At 42.3% G+C, this 18,693-nt stretch overlaps 1 protein-coding gene across 1 annotated transcript in view; it reads right to left on the bottom strand.

Moving 5' to 3' along the window:
- NET1 (neuroepithelial cell transforming 1) overlaps positions 1–18,693 on the bottom strand; it is a 59,517-nt gene that overhangs the window by 19,946 nt on the left and 20,878 nt on the right. The window contains exons 2-3 of the mRNA XM_053943206.1: positions 10,410–10,476; positions 5,429–5,488 (exon numbers count right to left, since the gene is read on the bottom strand). Of these exons, the coding sequence (XP_053799181.1) occupies positions 5,429–5,488; positions 10,410–10,476 (127 nt within the window). The remainder of the gene's footprint in view (positions 1–5,428; positions 5,489–10,409; positions 10,477–18,693) is intronic.

Below are 18,693 nucleotides of genomic sequence, written 5' to 3'. Positions count from 1 at the left end.
TTGTAATGGTAAATTATGGGGGTGGTTTGGGATCACCAACAGCCCCAAACGGACCCGAAATGCACGGATTAAAGCAGGAAAAAAGGAATTTCCTGCCCTCTATTCCTATGTTTGTTATAATAAATTATTGGGGCGGTTTGGGATCACCAACAGCCCCAAACACACCTGGAAAGCAGAAATAATTCAGCTTTAGAGCAAGAAAAACTGAATTTCCTGCCCAATTTTCCCTGTTTCTTTATAGTCAGTTTTGGGGGCAATTTGGAATCACAAGCAACCCCAAACTCACCTGAAATGCAGGGATTAAAGCAGGAAAAACTGAATTTCCTGCCCTCCATTCCTATGTTTGTTATAGTAAATTATGGAGGTGATTTGGGATCACCAACAGCCCCAAACTCACCTGAAATGCAGAAATAATTCAGCTTTAGAGCAAGAAAAATGTATTTTCCTGCCCAATTTTCCCTGTTTCTTTATAGTCAGTTTTGGGGGTGATTTGGGATCACAAATAGCCCAAATAGCCAAACTCACCCGAAATGCACAGATTAAAGCAGGAAAAACTGAATTTCCTGCCCTCTATTCCTATGTTTGTTATAGTAAATTATGGAGGTGATTTGGGATCACCAACAGCCCCAAACTCACCTGAAATGCAGAAATAATTCAGCTTTAAAGCAGGAAAAACTGAATTTCCTGCCCTCTATTCCTAATTTTTATAGTCAGTTATGGAGGTGATTTGGGATCACAAACAACCCCAAACTCACCTGAAATGCAGAAATAATTCAGCTTTAAAGCAGGAAAAACTGCATTTCCTGCCCTCCATTCCCACTTCTTACAGTCAATTATAAATTATATTCTAGAGCAGCTCTAGACATGATCCCAAGAGAAAATTCCTGATTTTCTCCCCAAAGGAGGCACAAGAGAAGAGGCTGAAGGAATCCTGCTCAGATTTTGGGAATATTTGGATGGTTTGAAAACAGAAATCTCAAAGATTTGCTGGATCTGGTTGGGTTTTGAGTAAAAAGCAAGGAAATGAGTCAGGAAATAAATAGATTTTATTTCTAAATAAATAAAGGCAGTTCATGCCTCTGGATGATCCCCCTGACCATTCCACATCCCAAATTCCCAGTGTGTGGAATAATCTGGGTATGGGAGCTTTAAAAAGCATTGCTGGAGCTTTTCAGAAGAAAATCCCAATTAATAAAAGAGATCCCAACTCATAAAAATAAAATAAAATAAATCCCAATTAATAAAAAAAGATCCCAATTAATTGAAAATTAAATAATCCCCTTAGCTTTATTTTAAAAGCATGTGGGGTAGGGTGGCAAATTGGGGATTTTCCAGCTAAATTTGCTGGAGCTGAAATCCCATTTTTTGCTGGAGATTTAGAGAGAAAAACCCTGGAAAATCAGTTTATCAGGGGCTAAAAACATACGTGGTTTGATCAGTACATGATTGAATTATTGCGATTTTCTCTTGTGATTTTATTTCAGCTGGGATGGAGCCAAATTTGGGGTTTGGGGTTCATTTTGGTTAAATGTAGGCAGAGGAAAGAACAATTTGGGGACAGCTCAGTGGGGCTCAGAAGGGCTGGTGGTGAGTTTGGGAAATCTGACAGGAATATTTTGAAACTTTAAAAATCCTGGAGGGTTGGGATCAAAAATCCTGGAAATTACAATTCATGTATTTTGACAAAAAAAAAAAAAAAAAAAAAAAAATTGGAGTTCCTTTGGTGGGTGTGCCTCAAAAATCCCACAGGTCCAGCAGAGGCTGATCCTTTTTAAAGAATAAATTCAAAAATGAAGTGAAAGAAAAGCTGAGCTTTAGCCCAGGGATTCCCTTTTTTTTCCCTTTGGAAGGTTTCTGTGAAAATGATTGTTGATATTTTATTTTCACAAGTGTTTGGTGGGAGAAATTCTAACACAGGGGATTTTTTTCTCTACGTGAAGAGCTTGTCTAATTAAAAAAAAAAAAAAAAGAAACTGAAATAAGAAAATCCTCCTCCCTTAGGGCAGATTTCCCTGTCTGAGCACTCCCATTGCATCAGGAACACAGAATTCCCTCAGGAACAAAATAAATCTAAAAAAATCAGGTTCAGAGGGTCACAACCCAGAATTTGCCTGGGCATGATCCAGCAATGCCAGGGGAATCATTAATTCTGAAGAAATAATTCACAAGAAATAATTCAGAATAATGAATTCTGAAGAAATAATTCAGAATAAATAATCCAGAAAAAATATTCAGGATAAATAGTTCAGAATAATTAATTCAGAAAAATGAATTCTGAAGAAGTAATTCAGAAGAAATAATCCAGAAGAAATAATTCAGAATAATCCAGAAAAATTATATTAAAAAAAATTAAGAATAATTAAACCAGAAGCAATAACCCAGAAGAAATAATCAGAATAATTAATTCCAGATAAGTAATTCAGAAGAAATAATCCAGAAAAAATATTAAGAATAATTCAGAATATTTAATTTTGAATAATAATTCAGAAGAAATAATCCAGAATAATTAATTCCGAAGAAATAATCAAGAAGAAATAATCAAGAAGAAACAATTCAGGAAAAAACAATTAATTCAGAAGAAATAATTAATTCAGAAATGCAAATGAGGTGACATCAGCAGGATGCCCTGGTCATGAGGTCACACAGGAAATGCCCCACTAGCAAATTGCCTTTAATCTCAGCCTAATAAACCTTAAACCCCACTTAGTTAAGCTTCAACTAAAGAGGTGTTAAACAGGAAAATTCCTTTTTCTCTTCGTGTCCCCATCTGGACAGACAGATGGAAAATGGGGAGGAGTTTTTCTCCCAAGAAAATCAGGAAAAGCTTCAACTCCTTCAGGAGGGATGAAGGAATTTCTCCTTCAGAAAATTGGGAAAAGCTTCACCTCAGGACAGATGAGAGAGATTTTAATGTCAGAAAAGTGGGAAAAGTTTCATTTCAGGAGGGATGAAGGAATTTCTCCTTCAGAAAATTGGGAAAAGCTTCACCTCAGGACAGATGAGAGAGTTTTTTCCTCAGAAAAAAAAGCAAAAGCATCCCCTCAGGACAGATGAAAAGAGTTTTTCTGTCAGAAAAGTTTCATTTCAGGAGGGATGAAGGAGTTTTTCCCTCAAAAAAAAAAAAAAAAAGTAGGAAAAGCTTCACCTCAGGAAGGATGAAGAAGTTTTTCCTTCAGAAAATCAGGAAAAGCTTCACCTCAGGAGGGTTGAAAGAATTCCTCCTTCAGAAAAGTGGGAAAAACTTCACCTCAGGACAGACAGAAGGACAGTGGGAAGGAGTTTTTCCCTCAGAAAAGCTTCACCTCTGGACAGATAAAGGAGTTTTTCCCTCAGAAAAGCAGGAAAAGCCTCACCTCAGAAGGGATGAAGGAATTTTCCCCTCAGAAGAGTTTCACCTCAGGACAAATGTAGGATTTTTTTCCCCTCAGAAAAGCAGGAAAAGCTTCACCTCAGGTGAGATGAAGGAATTTTCCCCCAAGAAAAGCAGGAAAAGCCTCACCTCAGGATGGAGGATGCAATTTTCCCCCAAGAAAAGCAGGAAAAGCTTCCCCTCAGGACAAATGTAGGATTTTTTGCCCTCAGAAAAGCAGGAAAAGCTCCACCTCTGGAGAGTGGGAAGGAATTTTTCCCTCATAAAAGCAGGAAAAGCTTCACCTCAGGTGAGATGAAGGAATTTTCCCCGCAAAAAATCAGGAAAAGCCTCACCTCAGAATGGATGAAGGAGTTTTTTCCCTCAGAAAAGCAGGAAAAGCTTCACCTCAGGCGAGACAGATGGACAATGGGAAGGAATTTTTCCCTCAGAAAAGCCTCACCTCAGAATGGATGAAGGAATTTTTCCCCAAGAAAATCAGGAAAAGCTTCACCTCAGGAGAAATGTAGGATTTTTTCCCTCAGAAAATCAGGAAAAGCTCCACCTCTGGAGAGTGGGAAGGAATTTTTCCCTCAGAAAAGCCTCACCTCAGAAGGATGAAGGATTTTTTCCCTCAGAAAAGGTGGAAAAGCCTCACCTCAGGATGGAGGATGCAATTTTCCCCAAATAAAAGCAGGAAAAGCCTCACCTCAGGATGGATGAAGGAATTCTTCCCCAAGAAAATCAGGCAAAGCCTCACCTCAGGATGGATGAAGGAATTTTCCCCCAATAAAAGCAGGAAAAGCTTCACCTTGGTATGGATGAAGGAGTTTTTCCCCCTCAAAAAAAAAAAAGCGGGAAAAGCGGGGAAAGTTTCACCTCAGGAGGGATGGAGGAATTTTTCCCTCAGAAAATCAGGAAAAGCCTCACCTCAGAATGGATGAAGGAGTTTTTCCCCAGGAAAATCAGGAAAAGCTTCACCTCAGGACAAATGTAGGATTTTTTTCCCTCAGAAAATCAGGAAAAGCTCCACCTCAGGATGGATGAAGGAATTTTTTTCCCAAGAAAAGCAGGAAAAGCTTCACCTCGGGATGGATGAAGGAGTTTTTCCCTCAGAAAAGGAGGAAAAGCTTCACCTCAGGACAAATGTAGGATTTTTTCCCTCAGAAAAGGAGGAAAAGCTTCACCTCAGGACAAATGTAGGATTTTTTTCCCTCAGAAAATCAGGAAAAGCTCCACCTGAGCTCCGTAAATCCCTTCAATCCCCAGCTTTAAGGACAATTTCCCACCCAGCCAGTCCAGCTGGTTCTCACCCCCACCCAGGGCACTGAAATCAAAATAAAACAATATTTGAAGAGGCTTTGCAGAGTTTGTCTTCCTGGCCCTTGAAAAAACGCTGATTTTGTGGGGAAAACACATTTATTTCACCCAATATCCAACCCGAGGTGGGGTTGGAATTTGGGATTGAGGCAGGAGCAGCAATGTTGGGAGAGGAGGACTCAGAGGCCTTGAGCCTTGAAAAATGTTATTAAAAATATTAAAATTGTGTTTTTACGGCCTAAAAACACCATAAAAAGGAGCACTAAACACAAAAAGGGGTTTTTGAGAGCCCTCAGATTCTCACAGGAACTTGGAAACTGAGCTGGTCAGCATCTAAAAAGAATTTTAATGAATATTTCTCTTCAAATAACTCCAGAATTTCAGCTCTGGCAGAGCTCTGGCGTCACTGCAAACGTCTTGAAATATTGGAATGCATCTTGAAATGCCAAGAAAACAGGAACTGCACCTTTGCTCCTGCCAGGAGGTCAAAGTGCTGCACTGGGAGGGCACAAAAAGTGACATTTTGTGGGTAAAGCTCATTTATTTCACACCACATCCCACCTGGAATTTGGGATTGAGGCAGGGTTGGGAGAGGAGCAAACCCAGCTGGGCACGACCCTAAATTCAAAACCCTGAAAACTCCACAGAAATGGCCAAAAGAGGGGATTGCAAATATTGTAAATTAATTTTCAGGTGTTGTAAATTGATTTTCAGGTGGTGTAAATTGATTTTCAGGTGGTGTAAATTGATTTTCAGTACCTTAAAGTCGAGGCTGCTCAGGCTGACAGCGTCGTCATCCTTCTCTCGGCGCTTCCTTTTCTGTGAGAAACCAAACAAAATTATGGGTTTGGGGTCAGAAATGTAATTTTGAATACAGTAATCTGGAAATATTTCCTTTTTTACATGTCCAGCTAAGTGCAAGTACTCAAAAATTAAATGTTGAACACATTTTTTTTTTGTTTTTTTAATGAAGTTTGTCACCTGGAAATTAAATTATTTGTCTTAAAGCTTCTTATCCCTTAATTCTGGTTGGGAATTGAATTTTTAAGTAGGAATTGGCAGCAGCAGGGACCACTGGGAAATGATTTGGGATTTATTTAAAGTCATAAGATCCTGGATTGAAAGGGATTTTGGGATCCTGTTCCAAATCTGTCACCTCCACTATCCCAGGGTGCTCCAACCTGGCCTTGGACATTCCAGGGATCCAGAAGTTCTGGATTTTTATTTATTTATTTCGATTTTTATTATTTTTATTTATATTTTTGTTATTATTTAGGATGTCCCTGCCTGTGTGTGAGAGCTTTGGGATTTCCCATTCCTTTGGGCATGGCCAGCACAGGGCTGTGGCTGCAGAATTCCTGCTGGGAATGCAAGTGGCTAAAAAAAACCAAAGATTTTTGTGGGATAAAAACGAGGTTTTTGGCCTGGGAATTCTCAGCTCTTTTCCCTTCCCAAGAACAGAACCACTGGAATAATGATCAAAGGCATCTGCACTAAGATTCCTGTTATTTCCCACTGTTTCTGGAATATTAAAGTAAAAAAATGCCCTTTCGCCCAGCTTCAAATCCTGTGGAAAAATTTCCTTTTTCCCAAATTTATTTAAGTGGAAAATTCCCCTTCTCACACCCCCAAAACCTGTGGAAAAAGTTCATTTCCCCCAAAATTATTAAAGTAGAAAATTCTCCTTCTTCCAGCCCTCAAATTGTGTGAAAAAAAAAGTTCCTTTTTCCCAAATTTATTTCAGTGAAAAATTCCCTTTCTCTCATTCCTAAATCCTGTAGGAAAAAATTAATTTTCCGATTTTTTTTTAAAGTGGAAAATTCCCTTTCTCTCACCCCTAAATCCTGTGGAAAAAATTTCTTTTTCCCAAATTTATTTCAGTGAAAAAAATCCCTTTCTCCCATCCCTAAATCCTGTAGAAAAAAATTCATTTTCTGATTTTTTTTAAAGTGAAAAATTCCCTTTCTCTCATCCCTAAATCCTGTAGAAAAAAATTCCAAAAAAATTTTAAAGTGGAAAATTCCCTTTCTCCCATCCCATAAATCCTGTGGAAAAAATTTTCTTTTTCCCAAATTTATTTCAGTGAAAAAACCCCCTTTCTCTCATCCCTAAATCCTGTAGAAAAAAATTCCAAAAAAATTTTAAAGTGGAAAATTCCCTTTCTCTCATCCCTAAATCCTGTAGAAAAAAATTCCTTTTCCAAAAAAAATTTTAAAGTGGATAATTCCCTTTCTCTCATCCCTAAATCCTGTAGAAAAAAATTCATTTTCCGATTTTTTTTAAAGTGGAAAATTCCCTTTCTCCCATCCCCTAAATCCTGTGGAAAAATTTTCTTTTTCCCAAATTTATTTAAGTGGAAAATTCCCCTTCTCCTGGCCTCCAAATTGTGTGGAAAAAAAATTCCTTTTCCCAAAATTATGAAACCCTCAGATGCAATTTAGGGGCTTTGTAGAGCAGAAAATTAAAAGGAATGCTGCTCATGAAGGAAAATGAAAATATTTTGGGATTTTATTTCAGAACACCTCAGGGCTGATCATGGAATTTCAAGGATTCTGAGGGAAGCTCCAGGAATTCTTTGGAAGCAGTGACTGGGTTTGAACTGGGAAATAATTCCAGTTAAATTCTCCTCCTTTTTAGCCTGGATCCCTTGCAGGAGGTGAGAGCAGGACCAGCCCCTGCCCCACTCCCAAGTTCAAAAGTCGCTTTTTGTGCCCTCCCAGTGCAGCACTTTGACCTCCTGGCAGGAGCAAAGGTGCAGTTCCTGTTTTCTCGGCATTTCAAAATGCACTCCAATATTTCGAGACGCTTGCAGTGACGCCAGAGCTCTGCCAGAGCTGAAATTTTGGAGTTATTTGAAGAGAAATATTCATTAAAATTCTTTTTAGATGCTGACCAGCTCAGTTTCCAAGTTCCTTTGAGAATCTGAGGGCTCTCAAAAACCCCTTTTTGTGTTTAGTGCTCTTTTTTATGGTGTTTTTAGGCTGTAAAAATACAATTCTAATATTTTTTATAACATTTTCAATAGTTACAGTAATTTTTAATTTGTTTTGCCTGTCCACACCATGCTATTATTTAATATTAAATATATCCAGCTCATGGTGGTGTTTAACAGAAATTCACTAATTCCTTATATTTTTGTTTTTTTTTTTTTTGCAATTTGGTTGTTTTCTTTCCTCAGCTCGGATTCAAGGATAAAATTCCTCGCTTATTTCAATTTTTCTTTCTGACTTTGCAAAGACAAGATCCCAACTCTCACGTGAATCCCTCCTCTGACAGATTTCCTGAAGCAGAGAGGAAAAAATTCCCATATTTCTGTCTCCATCCTTTTCCAGACCCCCTGAACGCCTTGGGAAAAAAAAAATGGAAATCCAGCTTTTTATTTTTCTTTGGGATCAGGGAATTATTCCAGCTCTGTTCTCTCTCCAAGCCTGCTCTGGCCACACTTTTCCAGGTGATTTTTCCTAAAAGAACCAACCTTGAGGATTTCAGGATTTTTTCCAGGTGATTTTTCCCAAAAAATGAAGATTTCATGATTTCTTTATGGGGAAAAAAAAGCTGCAATAAAGACCCCCCCTCTCCCCCTTTTTGGGGGGATTTATTTTTTGGGATTTATTGGTTCCTTATGGGGTGGAGGATTTAAATTTTTCCCATAAAGCTCCAGCCCAAAGCCAGACACAAAAATGAGGCCAAAATGTTGTTTTTAAACTGGCGAGACTCAGGATTCCATTGGCTGCAGCTCCATTTCCTCTGCCCAATAATTTAATTCTGGATAAAATCTTAGACATTGCACTCCAGAGCCAGAAGAGAGAAAAAAATCCAGGGAGAAAGGCTCAAATCCAAGGATTTGGAGCCACAGGATGGAAAAACAACTGAAAAATGCTTTTTTCTCCCATTTTTGGGTCTTCTACCATCCATGATCCCACTCATTCCCCTTCTCCCAGCCCCTAAATCCTGTGGAAAAAATTTATTTTCCCAAAATTACTGAAGTAGAAAATTCTCCTTCTTCCAGTCCCCAGATTGTGTGGAAAAAAATTCCTTTTCCCCAGGTTATTAAAGGGGAAATTTTCCCTTTTCCCAGCCCCCAAACTGTGTGGAAAAAATTCTTTTTCCCAAAAGTTATTAAAGGGGTAAATTCCCCTCCTCGTGGTCCCCAAATCCTGTGGGAAAAATTCCTTTTCCCAAAATTATTAAAGTGGGAAATTTCCCTTCTCGTGGCCCCCAAATTCAGTGGAAAAATTCCTTTTTCAAAAGTTCTTAAAGGAGAAAATTCCTTTTTTTTCCCAGCCCTCAAATCCTATGGAAAAATTTCCTTTTCCCAAAATTATGAAACCCCCAGACCCAATTTAGGGGCTTTGTAGGGCAGAAAATTAAAAGAAATGCTGCTCATGAAGGAAAATGAAAATATTTTGGGATTTTATTTCAGAACACCTCAGGGCTGATCATGGAATTTCAAGGATTCTGAGGGAAGCTCCAGGAATTCTTTGGAAGCAGTGACTGGGTTTGAATTGGGAAATAATTCCAATTAAATTCTCCTTTTTTTTTTTGTGTCAGTCCAGGATATTTTGGTTTGGAAGGATCTGAGTGGTTTTTGGTGCTTTTTGCCCACCTGAAGTCAGAAACTTTAATGAGATTTTAGGATCATTAAATCCACAAAGCTCCGATTTTCCCAGAAATAAATCCTCAAAAAAAAAAATAAACTGAAATTTAATAAAATTAAATGAAAGGAAATAAAATTAAATGAAGGGAAACATTCCATGAGGAAATTTGCTTCCAGTCAGAGGATGTTTACACCCAAACTGATTTAATTTTTTCTTAGAATTGTGTAGAACAAGCACTGATCATTCCCTAAAAAATCCATCCCACTTTGGCAGACATGGAAAATTCTGGCTTAGAATTTTAAATTTCTTCCCAAGCCAGGTTCATTTTCCAGCCTTTTGGCCAAACCTCTGCATAAATTATCCTATGAAAAGAGGATTTTTGGGATTGGCATAGGAATATTTGGGGGAAAAAAAAATAGTTTGTGTTGTTAGAACACAGAATTTTCAGATTTAAAAGAATAAATTAAAAGGTTTTGTAAGAATTAAAAATCTGGGTTTAATGGAGCTGAAAGTTTCTAAAATTCAGCAAAATTTGAATTTAGGAGAATTTGTGGGTTTGGCTGTGCCAAATCAGCTCATCCCAAAATTCCAGGGGTTGGGTTTGGAAAGGGAAATTGTTTAGGTTTGAGGATGGGATCAGCATTTCCATGGGTAGCAAATGATGGGAATGAGCTTTAGGATGGGCCAGGAGCTGGAATTCCTCAAAACCCTCCGTGCCTGAAGGACAGACAATTCCAGAGGGAAATTCCAAAGGGAAATCTTTCCCTACCTGCTCCAGGCCTTGGGAAATAAAGGATGGAAAAAAGAGAGTTCACAAGAAGACCAAAAATTCCCTCTGAGGAGCTTCTCCACACCAATAAAATCCAGATTTTTTTTTTTTTTTTTTTTGCATTTAAGGAATAAAAACCCCCTCATTTGATTTTCACACCATGCCAGGGCTAAAACACATCAGAAAATCAGGAATTCAGCATGGAAAAGTGTCCAGAATTTCCCTGAATTCTGGCTGAGCTCAGGAGCTGGAAAACTCAGGAATTATTCCAAGGAAAATGTTGATTTTCCTTCTTTTCCAGAGGAGTTTTCACCTCTGGATTCCTGCTTTTCCTTCACCTCTGGATTCCTGCTTTTCCAGCTGTTTTACTCACCAGGGTGAAATCCCAGTTTGGGCCTGGAGTCAGGAATGTGAAGGAGCTGCCTCGTCTCAGAGGGTACCTGTGAGCAGGAAAAAAAAAAATTATTATTATTACTATTATTATTACTATTATTATTATTATTATTATTATTATTATTTTCCTATTATTATTTAATTCCTGCTGCAGAATTGATAAATTCCATGTTTCCCACAGCTCCCAGCACAGCCAAGACAAGGAAAGGAGGATTTTTTTGGGAAGTGGAAAGCCAAAGGATTGTCAGCATTCCCCACCAAAATTTTTAATTTTGGGTTCACAATCCTGATTTTCTGCAATAAAAAGGGGCTTTGTGTAAAATTTTCCACTGGGAATTGTAAGAAAAGCTCTTTTTGATCCCAAATTAAAAAAAAGAAAGGGAGGATACAACAGCAAAAATAAAAAATAATCATAATTTACAGCCTCATTTTCCTATTTTGACAAGGCAGCCTTGGAGCTTCCCATAGAATTCCAGGCTGGAATTGCACTGGGAGATTTCCTGGAGGGAATTTTCCTCCTGGGAAGTTGAGGCACACACAAAGGGCCCTTTGTAATCCCAATTTTGAACAAAGCTGAGCCCTTCATTGAACCAGCTCCACCTGAGCAAACAAATTCCGCTCCCAACTTTCACCCTCTGCTGGATTTAAGGAATTTTTTCCAGCCAGATTTTTTTCCAGCTTCTCCTGGCCCGAGGTTGGAGGGATTTGTGTCTCTTGGTGAGTTTTTTGTGGGTTTTTAATCACAAATGGGCCACATGATTTTTTCCCCAATTTTCTTTTGGGGAGATTTCCCCCTTTTCTGTCTTTTTTCCTCCTTTTCTTCATCCCGAGATCCCATAGGATTATGGAAAACCTGGGAAAAACAGAGGGCTGCAAATCCTCTGAATTTCACTCCCTTCATTCCCAAATTCTGGGGCAGGGATATGTCTGATCCCAAATGAGTCACACAAATTTTTTCCCACTTTTTTGGGGGGGAGATTTCCCCCTTTTCTCTCAGGCATCTCCTTCTCTTCTTCATCCCAAGATGCCATAGGATTATGGAAAACCTGGGAATAACCATGGGCTGTGAATCCTCTGAACTTCAGGGATTTCACTCCCTTCATTCCCAAATTCTGGGGCAGGAATGTGTCTGATCCCAAATGGGCCACACAATTTTTTCCCCCCACTTTTTTTGGGGGAGATTTCCCCCTTTTTCTGTCTTTTTTCCTCCTCTTCCTCATCCCAAGATGCCATGGGATTCTCAAAAATCTGGGAATAACAGAGGGCTGCAAATCCTCTGAATTTCACTCCCTTCATTCCCAGATTCTGGGGCAGGAATGTGTCTGATCCCAAATGAGTCACACAAATTTTTTCCCACTTTTTTGGGGGGAGATTTCCCCCTTTTTCTGTCTTTTTTTCCTCCTCTTCCTCATCCCAAGATGCCATGGGATTCTCAAAAATCTGGGAATAACAGAGGGCTGCAAATCCTCTGAATTTCACTCCCTTCATTCCCAGATTCTGGGGCAGGAATGTGTCTGATGCAGGGCAAAAACTGGAGAAAATACCATAAACACAATTCCAATGTATTTAAGATCAGAGAAGACTTTTCCTTGGATCACACAAGCTCCAGGATCAGCCTCTGGACACCATCCCTGTGTCCAGGACACTGCTCCAGGAAGGAAAGTGGCATTTCCAAGAGCTGCATTCCACAGAAACCTCTGGAAGGGAACATTATTTGGGATTTAGAAGAGTACATTCTGCTCAGGGAGAAAATCTGAACTTGAAACTTCAAATAGTTTTTGTTTTTTTTTCCCAGGAAAAGGAAGAATCCCAACATTTCACCTGAGGAAATTGAGGAGTTTGATTAAACCTTCCTTTACTGGAGATGGAAAATTAAAGATAATTAATGGCCTGCAGACTATGCCCAAAGGTAGAATGGATGGAGCCTCCAGGAAGGCAGGAATTTGTATTTTGGGATGAAGAATATCCCAGGAATCTTCATTTCCAAGGCCAGCAGCAGGCAGATGGTGGCCTGGAAGCCCCAGGAGGGTGGAAAACCACCCAGAGAAATCCCAGTCACCCATGTCAGGACGGCAGAGCCGTGGAAACAAGGAGGAATTCATTTGGGAATTGCAGCGGTTTTGGCCGGAGGTGTCTGACGGGCTTCAGGCTCCCAAATCCCCACAGGGAACTTTGGTTTTCCAGCTGTCCACGGGAGCTGGAGAGGAATTCCTGCAGCTCCAGCTGCAGCTCCTGGGCTTTGTCCCTCAGCTGGGGGAGAGGCAGTCCCAGCTCCCAGGAGAGGGGTGGAATGTTGGAATGTTGGATGGAGAAGTTCCCTTCAACTCCAGGGGGGGTTTGTGCACCCCAGAGCTGTCCCAGAGCTGCTGCTCCTCCCTCCTGGGGTTTGGGAGCACCAGGATGGGCAGGGGAGGCTGGAAAACCGGGAATGTTCCCTGGAGAGAGAGGAGAAGGATCCAGGGAGAGCTTCCAGCACATTCCAGGCCCTAAAGGGGCTCCAGGAGAGCTGCAGAGGGACTTGGGACAAGGCCTGCAGGGACAGGACACAGGGAATGGCTCCCACTGCCAGAGGGCAGGGATGGATGGGATCTTGGGAATTGGGAATTCCTGGCTGGGCTGGAATTGCCAGAGCAGCTGGGGCTGCCCCTGCATCCCTGGAATGTCCCAGGAAAGGCTGGAGCAGCCTGGGATGGTGGGGTTGGAATGGGATGGGATTTGAGGTCCCTTCCCACCCAAACCATTCCGGGATTCTGGGATCAAGGAGGCTCAGAATCCATCCCGAGGGATTTTTATGGAAGTTGGGGATGGAAAAGGGAAGGGAGACCCTTCCTGGAGTCCCGAGCTTCGCAGTGAAGCCCCCGGATCCCAAAATTCCTTCCTGGAGCAGAGTCGGGGTGGGGCTGGATCCAATCCCAGGCTGGGAGAGCTGGGAATGGAGGGAATTCCCTGGGAAAGGGAGATTGGGGTGGGATCTTGGGAATTAGGAATTCCTGGCTGGGCTGGAATTGCCAGAGCAGCTGGGGCTGCCCCTGCATCCCTGGAATGTCCCAGGCCAGGCTGGACATGGGGACAGTGGGAGGTGTCCCAGGAAAGGTGGGAACTGGATGGGCTTTGAGGTCTTTTCCCATGATTCATTCCATGATTTCTTCTTCAGCAGTTTAATTAGAGGAGTGAAACGAGAAGAGAGCGAAGCAGAAATGACCATGATGATGATGATGATGATGATGACTAAGATGATGACGATGATGACGATGACGCTGAGCTCCCATTCCAGCCCTGAGCAGTGGCACCAGGCCTGGGCTGGGTTTCTCTCCCTGCAGCCCTTCCAAAGCCCAGCTGAGCCAGCTGCCTGCTCTCACGTGGATTCCTGGAATCAGGGCTGACTCAGGACTGCTCAGGGGCCATCCCTGGCACGGAGCTGAAGCCAGTCCAGGTGAGTTAAAGGTCATTGACGATGCCCTGGAACCATCCTGGAAGTTTTCCCTCCACAAATCAACGTGAGGAGAAGCAGAGCTGAGCACTGCTCAAAACACTCCGTGATGGATTGAACCGAGCTCGGAGTGGCCTGGCTGGAATATTTTAGGATCTGAAGAGAGCAAAATAAAGTGTCCAGCTGGCACCAGCTGGACTTCATGGCCCTGTTTACTGGGAAGCTGCTCCAGGAGGGACATCCCAGCTGTGTCACTGTCACCCAGACAGGCCCAGGTTGTGGCAGGAACAGATCCTCGAGGGCTCTGTGTGCAGCAGAATTCCTGTTTGGGGCAGGGTGAGCAGCCAGACTCTCTCCTCACCTCAGCAGGAGCACAAAAGGTTAATTAGGGCAGGCTGATTCATACCTCAGAGTGATTAAGGAGTTCAGGGTTATGAGAAGGCACAAAAATAAAAGTTTGCAGATGTAAAACATCGAGGCAAAACAAATCCCTCCAAACTCAGGCCAACCTTGTACAGAAGAGAACAAACATTTCTGTTTTGGTACCCTGTGTTTGCTTCAAGAAATGAAATGTTCCAGGCTTTTCCCAGCAAATGATGGCACTGCCAAGAGAAAATAATTCTGTTCAAACAGAGATTGCCATGCTGATGATCCATAGGGAATATTTTTAACCTTCAAAGAGAGAAATCCAGTGGGATTTTCTAGTCAGAAAAGTCACCCCAACGCTGAGAGAGAAGCCCTGAAGGCAAAACCCGTTTGGCAACATAGCAGAGGAGGAGATGTGGCCCCAATAATCTTAATAGAGGAAGTTTGGGTAATTAATAGATAAGGAATTGATAAAGGAGAGTGGGCAGCTCGATTGTTTGGCTTTGGGAGCAGAGTAGGAAACGCTCATTGTTCCCCACCTTCCTTGGATAAACAGTGGGATCCTCCTGCCAGGATCCTATGGAAGCACTCAGCACTTGGCCATATTTGTCCTGGGAATGATTTACCTCAAGTAAAGTTCAACAGCACTGCAAAAACACCCTCGAATCTTAAAGCTATTTGTCAAAAAAAAGGCAGATTTTTCTATCGAGTCTTACGTTGTTCGTAAACTTTTCACTGCTTCTCTTCACCAGATGCAGGTCGGGTTTTTTGTACATTGGTTTTTGCTGCTTGGTTTTAAGAAAGGAGGGGGAGAAAAGCCATAAATGGGATTTTGGGGTCAGCAAGAATGCAAAAGAAGCCACAAAGGGCGTGCAAAGAGCTTCCATCAGTCAGAGGGTGAGGCACAGCAGAGCAAATTCCCATTAATGTCGTTTTTCTCCCTTTTTCCTGTAAGTCAGCACTGCCCAGTCAGCACCATTCGACAGCCTGCCCCCTTTTATTCCCTTCTTTTTGATGACTTCTCCAGGAAACTGCAGAAATGCTTTGATCTGGCAGGACTCTGAATTTTTTGGAAGTTCCAAAATAAATTCTTCAGGCTGGACAGCAATTTTTGTTTCCTTCCCCTCTGACTTCCAACCTCCTTTTTTTTTTTTTTTTTTTTTTTTTTTGTGTGTGTTTTCAGAGCAAGATGTTCTTAAATATAAACCAGTTTTAAGATAGTGAACAGAACAGGAATAGATTAAAATTAGGTCTTTTCCCCCCAAACAATCAGTGAATCCTGCTTGGAATGATAAGAACAAGAAAGCTCCACAAAGAATTTTTGAATTTGAATGCAAAGCTTTTCTGCAGAGGAGAAAAAAAAATATTTTCAACTTGTTAAGAGTTGATATTTCCACAATATCCAGAGGCTTTGGCTGCTGGAAGAGGCCTCCCAAGCTGTGTGCAAACAAAGCCTGCCTCAAGGCACTTAGGCTGGGCTTGTCACAGTTCCTTATCTTGCAAGGCTCCAGGGGAAAAGCTTTGCTTGAAGAAAACTCTATTGACAAACGTTTGACACTTCTAAAAGCAAGACAGAAGAACTCAGTATTTTAATTTGATTGAACTGGAAAATTTGGTGAACCCAGCCTGGAGTTCAAGTGGGATCCTTGCAGCCCTAATTAAATCGGGAGCAAATAGGATTAAACAGGAATGCTGGGTGGCTCTCTGGAAATGTGGTTTGAAAACTGCAATAATTTGCAGGGTAATTCCAATTTAGGAATTCCAGCAGGCTCAGCTTGCCAGTAGGAGTTAAACAGGGATGGGAAACACTCCCAAGCAGGGATGGTGTTGGAAGCCTGGCTGCTGGGAATTTTAGGTTTTCTGTGCTGGCAGGCACTGACCCCCAAGAGAACACTGCACTGACCTGAGGCCGTGGAGAAGCTTCCAAAATGGAATGACAGAACTGGGATTGTGGGGGTGGAGTTTGGATAGAAGTGTGTGATATCACAGGGTGGGAAACTCAGAGTTTAAGGGTTTAGAATACAGGAATATCTATAAAGCATGATGGAGGTTTTGGGGCAGAGGCTGCTCCTTCTTCTTCACCTCCTTCTCCATGGCTTTGGGTGGTTTTGTGTAATTGGATAAAAAAGTCCACATTGCAGGCACGGGTGTTGGGTATTGGGTTAAAAGTGAAAATAATTGAGGTGCCATTTCTTAATTGGACAGTTTATCCTCAAAAGGCCTTGTAGAGAAAAGCAGTTGGCCATTTTGTAGCTACAAAATTAGAATTAGTAATTCTAATTACTAATTAGTAATTCTAATTACTAATTCTGCTAGCAGAACGCTGTAGAACTCACCACTTGTAGGACTGTAATACAGATAAGAACTCACAAACATTTGAGTCTGAACACCAAACACCATCTTGAGAGCTTCCATCCCGACCCTGACAGAGGCAGGAAAGAAGTTAAAGAATCCACAGGATGGGATTGAGCAGCGCTCCCGTGGAGCTGAGAACTCCCTGTGCTTTTCTGGAATTGCCATTACTTTGTTCTTTTCTCTTGGCACAAGCTCTGCCTCTCACAGGAAGCGCCTTGGAGCAGGTTGGAATTAGAGAGAGAGCATTGGATCTGTGGTCAGTTTTGTGGGATTCACACTGGCTGGGAGGAGCGATTTTCCAGGCAGGGTTTGCTCCTGGCAGGTATTGGAATATCCCAGCAGCAATCCCTGAACTGGAGATAAGGCCTGAGGAGATTAAACAAGCACTGATATCCCAGAATAATCACCCTCCTGACCTGCCCATTAACAGCTCTCCAGTGCCAGCAGGGCAGCAGCTCCAGCTGAGGATTCAGGGATATCTTCCCACCACACACTTCCCTTCTGAGCCAAACATTTTCCTCCCTCTTTGCCCTCACACTTCCCTCCCCACTCTGCTCCAAGCAAATCCAAAGCTCCCTCTTAGGGTTGACAGGCAGAGCTTTCCATAGGGGAAAAGATATTTCAGGAGGACACTCAAAACTCCTCTTTTCCTCATCCCAACAGTGGGAAAAAAACCACCCCAGGCTCCTCTTTTCTCATCCCAATAATGGAAAAAAAAGGCACTCCAGGCTCCTCTTCTCCCTATCCCAGAAGTGGAAGAAAGGACACTCCAGGCTCCTCTTTTCCCATCCCAATAGTGGGGAAAAAAACCCACTCCAGGCTCCTTTTTTCCTATCCTAATTGTGGAAAAAAGGACACTCCAGGCTCCTCTTTTCCCCATCCCAATAATGGAAAAAAATCCACTCCAGGCTCCACTTTTCTCATCCTAATAGTGGAAAAAAGGACGCTCCAGGCTCCTCTTTTCTCATCCCAATAATGGAAGAAAGGACACTCCAAGCTCCTCTTTTCCCATCTCAATAGTGGAAAAAAAAAAACAAACCCACTCAAGGCTCCTCTTTTTCCCATCCCAATTGTGGAAAAAAGGACACTCCAGGCTCCTCTTTTCCCACCCCAATCCCTTTCCAGCTGTCCAGGTTATTCCAATGTTTGTGCTTCAGTAAATGCAGAGCAGCTCAGCAGTGACATGAACCAGGTACCAAAGGTCCTTAATCCCTGTGGGATTCTTGTTCCAGGGAATTCATTGATGCCCCAGCTCCACAAACATTGGCACTGGCAGCAGCAGAAGGTTCCACGTGAAAATCTTGGAGCTGGGATCACTCTGCAGCTGCACAGCCCATCTGGAACTGCCATTGTGCTCCATAAATATCCCAGAAATCTGGGCTCCAGGGAAAAGCCAGCAATCCTGGAACAGTCCATGGAGGACAGAGTGGGCAGGAGATGTTGGAAGGACATTAAGGATCACCCAGTGCCACCATGGTTTTCCAGATTCAAGGAAATTAGGGATAAAATACCCAGGACTGTGAGTTCTGGAAAGTCTGAGGACACATTAAACCAAGAGAGAAACCTGGAAGATCCCACCTTGTCCACAGCACACTCAGGAAGCCACCTCACCTCAACAGTGGGAATTTTGGGAGAGGGTCAATGGAATCATGGAATTCCATTGGAAAGAATTGGGTTGGAGAAAACCTGAAAGATTCTCATTCCACCCCTGCCATGGCAGGGACACCTCCCACTGTCCCAGGCTGCTCCAAACCTGCCCAACCTTGGACATTCCAGGGATGCAGGGGCAGCCCCAGCTGCTCTGGCAATTCCAGCCCAGCCAGGAATTCCCAATTCCCAAGATCCCATCCATTCCTGCCCTCTGGCAGTGGGAGCCATTCCCTGTGTCCTGTCCCTGCAGGCCTTGTCCCCAGTCCCTCTGCAGCTCTCCTGGAGCCCCTTTAGGGCCTGGAATGTGCTGGAAGCTCTCCCTGGATCCTTCCCTTCTCCAGGGGATCATTCCCAGCTCTCCCAGCCTGACATTGGCTCCATCTCCTCTCCAATTCATTCATGGACCCAGGGGCTTCACCTGGAATCTCAGGAAACCATGAAGGGTCTCCCTTCCCTTTTCCTC

This window comes from Vidua chalybeata, chromosome 5, assembly GCF_026979565.1.
Source record: "Vidua chalybeata isolate OUT-0048 chromosome 5, bVidCha1 merged haplotype, whole genome shotgun sequence".
Classification (NCBI taxonomy): domain Eukaryota; kingdom Metazoa; phylum Chordata; class Aves; order Passeriformes; family Viduidae; genus Vidua; species Vidua chalybeata.
This window is presented reverse-complemented; position numbering and strand designations above follow the sequence as displayed.